General features: G+C 29.4%; 1 protein-coding gene across 1 annotated transcript; it reads left to right on the top strand.

The window, feature by feature from the left end:
- Positions 1 to 490: 490 nt before the first annotated feature.
- On the top strand, positions 491 to 2,244 carry LOC107483807 (rust resistance kinase Lr10-like). The gene is made up of 3 exons (XM_016104427.3): positions 491 to 606; positions 721 to 1,491; positions 1,725 to 2,244. Exons 1-3 carry the CDS (start codon positions 555 to 557, stop codon positions 2,180 to 2,182), a joined length of 1,281 nt encoding a protein of 426 aa, XP_015959913.1. The 5' UTR covers positions 491 to 554; the 3' UTR covers positions 2,183 to 2,244.
- Positions 2,245 to 8,769: the final 6,525 nt, after the last annotated feature.

Genomic DNA, 8,769 nt, shown 5'->3' on the forward strand with positions numbered 1-8,769 from the left:
TGTTGATAAAAAAATCACAAAAAAATATACTTAACAAAAATTATCAACTTTTAAAAATAGAAATATCTCATTTTTCTAATTAAGCTTACCAAAAACCTGGATCAAAGTTCAATATCTAAAGCATTCTTTGAGAATACAAATTTAATGTTGGTCATTTTGTCGTATTTTAAAATTATTTAAAAGTATTTTTTCAATAACAAAATTTGAGTGTATTTTATCAACGATAAAATTATTCGAGTGTATTTTTTGTGGTTTATCCCATTAATAAAATAATAATTAATTTTTAAATTTATTAGATAAAAAAGTGTCTAAACCCAAAAATTTAATAGAGTAATTGTACACAACTTTTAACATTGTCCACACATAGAAAAAAAAATTTAAAATAAAATACGAATCCGACATATAATAGCCTTCGTTTGAAATATAGAATATGCGTCACATATGATCTTTTTCCCCCTAATAATGAACAAGGACTGTTGCATATATAAACCAGACATTTTTGCCTCTTGGTTCACTTTGCCACTTCAAAGTTCAAACTATAAGCTGTGATAGTTATGTCAAGCACAGATGGTGCAGGCGCAGGGATTTATGCAACTATCGTCGTTGGTAAGCTTTCTGGTCTCTATTATTATTGTTTTCATTATGTGTTGAGTCTCAACCCAACTATAAAAGTAATTAATTAGTTTCATCCTCACCATTGGTAATCATCTTTTTATGCAGTTGTGATAATGGTGAAGCTAGCTATTGTAGTTTGTGTATGCCGAGAAAGGATGAAGAATAATAAAGACGGATCGGTTCGTCCAGCCATACCGTTCTTGACAATCACAATTGATAAGTTCTTGAATGATATTGAAAGGGAGAAGCCAATCAGATTCACCGATCAGCAGCTACGCATTGCGACCGATAACTACTCGAATTTGTTGGGATCAGGAGGTTTCGGCGCAGTTTACAAAGGAATCTTCAGCAACGGCACAATTGTGGCTGTGAAGGTGTTGTATGGAAGTTCTGACAAAAGAATTCAAGAACAGTTTATGGCAGAAATGGGAACACTTGGTAGGATCCACCATTTCAATCTTGTTCGGCTGTACGGATTTTGTTTCGAAAGGAACTTGATAGCGTTGGTTTATGAGTACATGGGAAATGGATCTCTTGACAGGTATTTGTTTAGAGAAATCAAGGCTTTGGAGTTTGAAAAGCTTCATGAGATTGCGGTTGGAACAGCAAGAGGCATCGCTTATTTACATGAAGAGTGCCAACACAGAATAATCCATTATGATATAAAACCAGGGAATATTCTCTTGGACAAGAATTTCAATCCAAAAGTCGCCGATTTTGGTTTGGCCAAGCTTTGTAACAGGGATAATACTCATATATCCATGACTGGAGGCAGGGGAACTCCCGGTTACGCTGCACCGGAGCTTTGGATGCCATTTCCTGTTACTCACAAGTGCGATGTTTACAGCTTTGGCATGTTGTTATTCGAAATCATAGGTAAGGTAGATAGGTTGATATGTATAGATCAAGGAGCAAAATTTGTCCAAAATTGTTTACTATATCGTACAAGTTTGATTTTGATATACTTACGGTATAAAATGTTTTGAATAATCATTTAATTATATCTGTTTTGTTGGATTACTATTTTTACTGACATGTCATGCGATTAGATAAACGTGTAAAACTATTTTATATATTATTACTAAAATTTTCTAAATTTATCACTGTAGGCAGGAGAAGAAACGTAGACACGAATCTTTCAGAAAGTCAGGAATGGTTTCCAATCTGGGTTTGGAAGAAATACGATGGCGGAGAATTAGGAAATTCGAAAATAGTGGCGGAAATGGAAGAGAAACAAAAGGAAATGACAATGAGAATGGTCAGGGTGGCTCTATGGTGTGTCCAATATAGGCCAGAACTAAGGCCTAATATGAGTGTTGTGGTGAAAATGTTGGAAGGTTCAGATGAGATTCCAGAACCATTGAATCCATTTCAACACTTGATTGGAGGTACTTTTGTTGCTCATCCAGTGCAAGTTTCACAGGGCTATACTGAAAGCAGTAGCATCTATACTGGCTCTTCTATTATGGTAACTGACTCAAGCATTGTGTGTGCAACTCCTATTATGCACAAGTATGAGATTGAATTAGCCTCTAGCAGAGTTGATGACTCATCCAGGACACATTAATTCTTCACATATAAAGCTTCTGTGATGTACCATTGATTAAGTTGTAAATTAAATTATGTAACCTTGTAATAATGACTCTATCAACCGATTTATATTTACTTGTTCCCTTTTTTTTCCCTTAAGTTAATGATGATCTCTCTTTTTTTCCTTCTCTGCTTGGAGTAAATTTAAACTTCATTCGATTAGTGAAGCAAAGTAACTAATTATGGGAGACAGAAAAGAAGGCATTACAAATCTATACTTAAGATCCATCAGTGCACAACTTATTTCACTTTTTTTTGTTGAATAATTTTTAGATTAGAAATTTTGATCTCTAATAATTTTTTATTATTCTAAAAATCTTTGAAAACTATTTTTATCAAATAGATGGGGCATTTCGTGATTTTTTATAAAAATTTTAATATGTGTATTAAATAAGTAAATCTCTAACAAATTTTATTATAAAATAATTAAATTTTAAAAAATTATCATTGTAAAAGAATTAGTTCCAACTTCCAAGACCATAAAATCAATCTGTCTCAAAAAAATTTAGATTAACAAAAATTTGTTAGAAATAAAATATTCGATTAAAATTTTTTAAAGCACAATTTAAAAGTATACTCTATACTAAATTTTAGTAAAAACATTTTTGGTCATTTCATTTCTTTCTATTCAATAGAACGCATAACTTAATAGGAGAATATCTATATTAACCATCTATTCCAAATTTCCAATCAACCGTGCTATCCTTAATTGTCCATCTCACACGTTCTATGAGTATAACATGTGACACACTGACACATAGGGCACCGTGTGTTCGGTTTGTCGTTAATCATGTCTTAACACACATTAAGATTGTCTCGAATAAATATAATTGGTGTTTGAGTAATATTTGATTAACTCAATGTGGATTGAACTTTTATTTAAACATATTTTTTATAAAAACAATAATTTCTAACTTTTTCATCTTTTAGAATGATGTTGAAATAGTGATAATATGTTAATTACTTATTTTATTTGATCTTTTATATTAAGATGCTAGTCTTTAACTTTCACTTTTTTTGTTATTTTTTATTTTAATATAATTTTAAATAATAATATTCAAATAATATTTATTTTTTAAAATTACGTTTGACCAAAAAATAAAAAAATTTGGAGAGCCAACTACAATATAAATCAACTAAGTCAATCTCTTTTTATTTATAATTTTAAATTCAGAAAATTAAAATAGTGGGAGTTGTTTTTTTTTTTGTAACGAAAATATTTTTTAATTAGTTAGTTTCTTAGCAGAACCGTTCATATTAACATTTATTTACAAACATTAATTATCTTTTTTGAGATAAAATCAAAGTCGATTATATTACGAGTAAATTAATAATTTTTATGGATATGTCTAAAATAAGCACAACAATTATGTTTTTATTGGATATGTCATATTTATATAGATCATTAAATTTTATTAGATGAAAATTAAAGGCTAATATAAAAGAAGAGTACTGATAAATTCTAATAAATATAGAATATTCTACTAATACATAAATAAGTGTTTTAAATGACATACAATACTTTAATACACAATACTTTAAATGGCAATAAAATCTTTTAGTCTTAAATAATTGAATATAAAACATATAAATACAATAAATATAAATATTCTTTATTCATTAAGATTAATTATTATGCAAAAAAATTTTATAATATTAAAAAATTATATTAAAATAATATTTTAATATGTAATACATGTCTATCATATTATATATTTACTTATATTAATAAAACTTAAATTAATTAAACTTACGCAATTAAAAATATTAAAATTGAATACAAAATTAGACTATTACAGAAATATAATCACATAAATACATTATTTTCTTTTATGCCTTTTCCAAAATAATATATGTACTATATACTATCTTAATTAACATGCATTCCAAAATAATATATATATTATATATTATCTTAATTAATATGCAAATAAGTTATTATATATAATTACACACACGCATATATATATAAATTTGTCTAATAATTATAAATTATTATCTACTTATTATTACTACAAAATAAATATGAATAAAAAAGACTAGACGAGAGAGGCTTGAGGTGGCATATATATTAGAGAGTCTAAAAAATAATGAAATGTATACCAATCTTAATCTTATATGAGTCACTATTACATACACACATATGATACATATAAGTAGCTGATACATATTATTTATTCAGTTTTTCTTAAGAAAATAAAAAAATATTTTCATGTATTATATATAATATTTTAAATAAACTATATTTTGACAAATATGTGATAAAAAATTATATCGTATAATAATATTTTTAACAAAAATAGTTAGTTAATAAGTATTGGATATAATAATCTAATTATTTATTAATTAATTTAAAATCAGAATTTAATTATTTTCTATTTTTATGTTGTAGTTTAAAATATCATTTTAATATTATAAAAATTATCTTGCATAATAATCAATCCTAATAAATATAAAATACTTATATTTTTATTTATCTATTTTATATTTTTAGAATAAAAAACTTTCACTTTTATATAACAAAATATGTGATAATTTTTTTAATATATATATATAATATACTATTTATTAACTCTCTGGTTACTAAGTGGCGTATCATTTCAAGCACTCTCCAATAGAGTTTTGTCCGAAAATTCTCCAACATAAAAAAATCGGGTGTCAAATGTAAAGGCTCTCTCTTATTCTAAAATTAAAGATTTTTCTCTGGAGAAGCATGCACGAGAAGCTCCCCGTCCTTAATCTGCTCAACCAGCGTCTTCCTTTCATTTTTCCATTATATTTCCGCTGCCAATAAGATGCAGAATCGATCAATTATTGTCTATTCTTATGCGAAAAAGTAAAAGAGGTATGGAATAAAAGTCCCATCACTATAAATTTTGTCAACAACAACTCACCTTCTTTTTAGTCGGTCTGGTTAGAGAGATCTGAGCACTTCAAAGTTTGACATGGTGGGTCGTCGCAGTTGGTGTTGTTAGCAACGTTGTGCTAGAAAATTTGAAAATCCAGAAACAACATGATCTTTGAACAAGAATTGATCCCTCCAGAAGTAACGGTGGAGTCATGCTTGAAACTTGTGATTAAGTTGTCTTTCAATCTCTAATTCTGCATTCACTTTCTTTTTTCTAATCTATTTTCTCTCTCATTCACGTTTTTTTGTTGAATTCACACTTTAGTGAATTTTAGAAATTTTTTCTTTCTTTTGCTATATGCCTATATGTCCTAATATGGATCCCATTATATTTTATTTTAAATTAATGAATAAAATACATTTATTTTTTTTTTAAAAAATTTAATTAGTTTAAGTCTTACTAATATAAGTAAATATATAATATGATAGGCATGTATTTAGAATTATGCTATTTATATTATTTATTTCGTTTTTTAAAAAAAATTGAAAAAATAAAAAGTTAATATTTTTATGTATTATATATAATGTTTTAAATAAATTATATTTTAAAAATATTTTGATGAAAAATTATATTATATAATAATATCTTTAACAATAGTAGTTAGTTAATAAATTTTGAATATAATAATCTAATTATTTATCGAGTAATATAAAATAAAATTTAAATTATTTTATATTTTTATGTTACAGTTTAAAATATCATTTTAATATAATTTTTTTAATATTATAAAAATTTCTTACATAATAATTAATCTTAATGAATAAAAAATACTCATATATTTTATATTTAATTATTTAAAAATAAAATATTTTGTTGTCATTTAAAGTATTGTGTATTAAAGTATTGTCATTTAAAATATTTATTTTATGTACTAGAATATTCTGTATTTATTAGAGTCCATCAATGCTCTTCTTTTATATTAGCTTTTGATTTTCATCTAATAAAATCTAATGGTCTATATAAATATGGCATATTTAATAAACACATAATTGTTGTGCTCATTTTAGACATACCCAATTTTTTTCCTTGATAGATATTAGAGTATATACCCATTTTGGTCTTCAAAGAATTTCAAGTCAGACACTTCAGTCTCCAACTAAAATTAATTACTCGATTGGTCCCTAATAATTAATTACATCAGTCACTTAGATCCTTGGCACCGTCAACTCTAACAGAAGACAAAATGGTCCCTGACAACATTGACAGTGGGCAAAATGATCCCTGACAACTCTAACAGGAGACAAAATGATCTCTAACCCCTTTGTTCGAAAATGACACTATTCTTCCCCAATTTTTATCATATCTCATACAATCTTAACATTCGTACTCTTCTTCTTCATATTTACAGTCTTCTTTTCCATATTTTCCTTCCTCCTCTTCAATTCCAAAATCAAGCCATGGTGTAACTACCACGCGTGTCGCACCTACCTCAACATGTCATGGATCACATATTTCCTAAATCTCTGTGACTGGTACACCCTCCTCTTCCGCACTTCACTCACTATAAGCAATCACTTTCACGTCCTCGATAACAGCATCACCTCCAATCTCGACAACGTCCACCATATTTTCAAAATCAAGTTCCACAACTATCCTAAGAGTACGCCTTTCTCCACTCTCTAGCAAGCAATATAAATTGTTGGACATTAAGATATCATGAGAAGATTTTCCTTTGACATCATATGTAAATTCTCATTTGGAATGGACCCCAAGTATTTCAATCCTTCTTTTTCGGAGTCCAAGTTAGTAGACAGCTTCGATATCGCATCCAAGCTATCAGTACAACGAGCAATGTCACCGTTGCCGCACATATGGAAACTGAAGTGATTATTGAAAATTGGTTCGGAGGAGAAGTTGAAGGAGGCGATCAGAGTGGTGGACAATGTGGTCATGGAGATAATAAGGCAGAAGAGGAGGAAAATGGCGACAACGATGACGGATCTTAACAAATCAGACTTGCTATCTAGATTCATGGGATCCATCGAAGATGTCAAGTACTTGAGAGACATAGTCATTAGTTTCTTGAGTATAAATTGGTTGAGAACAAGTTGAAGATTTTCTTCTTATGAACATTGAAGTTGCAGAGTGTGTATTGTGTAACTTGAAGTTACTGTTAAACTGTTAATATTATGCGAGACATGATGGAAATTACAAGAGAACCGTGTCGTTTCTGTACAGAGAAGGTCAGGGATCATTTTGTCCCCTGTTAGAGTTGTTAAGGATTATTTTATTTTCTGTTAGAGTTGATGGAGTCGAGGACCTAAGTAACTGATGAAATTAATCATTAGGAATCAACCAAATAATTAATTTTAGTAGAAAACTAAAATGTCTAACCTAAAATTTTTTAAGGACCAAAATAAATAAATACTTAAGATATTATTACTAGTTACTAGCTAACAAAACATTCGTTCAAAAATTAATAATTCTCTAATTTGTCAAAAATTAGTTAGGGTTAAGAACGAAGTGCATCTAAAATTATTATTATTATTATTTTAGAAATTTATCAATAGCCTAATTTTTTTAGTTATCATATACATAGTAATTAAACTTATACATAACTGATTTTTGTTTTTATATTTAACTGTGATATAGTCTTATATTTATTATTAGGAAAAAGAAAAAATAAAAAGATACTAGAAATAAAAAATCAAATAAAGGGTCGGAGGAGAAAACTAACACAAGAAATTTACACTAATTTTTTTTTTGAACGAAGAGCTCAACACAACGAGTGGAGCAAGAAAGGTAGCAAAATAAGAACAAGCTAAGAAAATGAAAGAACAAAAAGAAAATGTAGATATCCCTTTGTCATCTTCGGCATTGCCATCAACAACAGAAGGGGTCTGCACCTAACCACTCCTTGTAGTTCAGAAAAGACAAGTTGATAATCTCCTCAACCCCTTTCCCTTTGTTCTGAAATATCCTCCGGTTCCGTTCCAACCATATGTTCCAAATGATCGCCCAGAAGCACACCATCCACCTCTTACACTCTTGCTTTGTTTTTGAGTTCTCAGTCCAACTTTGGAAGTGTTCCTTCACTGTACCTGGACAAGCCCATTGCATTCTAACATATGACAACCAAGCACACCAAACCTGCCAAGAAAAGCTACAACCAAGAAATATATGGTGACCATATTCAACACCATTGTTACATAACACACATAAATTATCTTCTTGGTGAATGACCCCAAGTCGACTCAGTCTCTCCTTTGTATTGACTCTTCCAATCAGGGCAAACCAGACAAACAACTCTACTCTGGGAGGGACCAGGCCTTTCCAAATAGTCCTTGTGAAACTGTAGCTTGATATATCCGCCGGGACCATTTCCACCTGCAACACCTGCACAAATGAGTTAGTAGAGAAAATTCCTTGTTTATCATACTTCCATACAACTCTATCCTCTCTCCCAGGATCAAGTTTAACCAGCCTCAGAGTGTTGTGAAGCTGGTTCACTAAATCCAACTCCCATTGGAATAATTCTCTCCTCCACTGAAAATTCCATATCCAGGTGAACCCATCCCAAAACCCACAATCCCCTATCATTGACCCTGTTTGGTTTGAAACTGAGAAGAGCCTTGGAAAGCGGTCTTTCAAAGAACCTCCATGAATCCAGACATCCTCCCAAAATCGAGCTCGTCTCCCATCACCCACCTCCATG

Source organism: Arachis duranensis, chromosome 4 (genome assembly GCF_000817695.3).
Source record: "Arachis duranensis cultivar V14167 chromosome 4, aradu.V14167.gnm2.J7QH, whole genome shotgun sequence".
Classification (NCBI taxonomy): Eukaryota; Viridiplantae; Streptophyta; class Magnoliopsida; order Fabales; family Fabaceae; genus Arachis; species Arachis duranensis.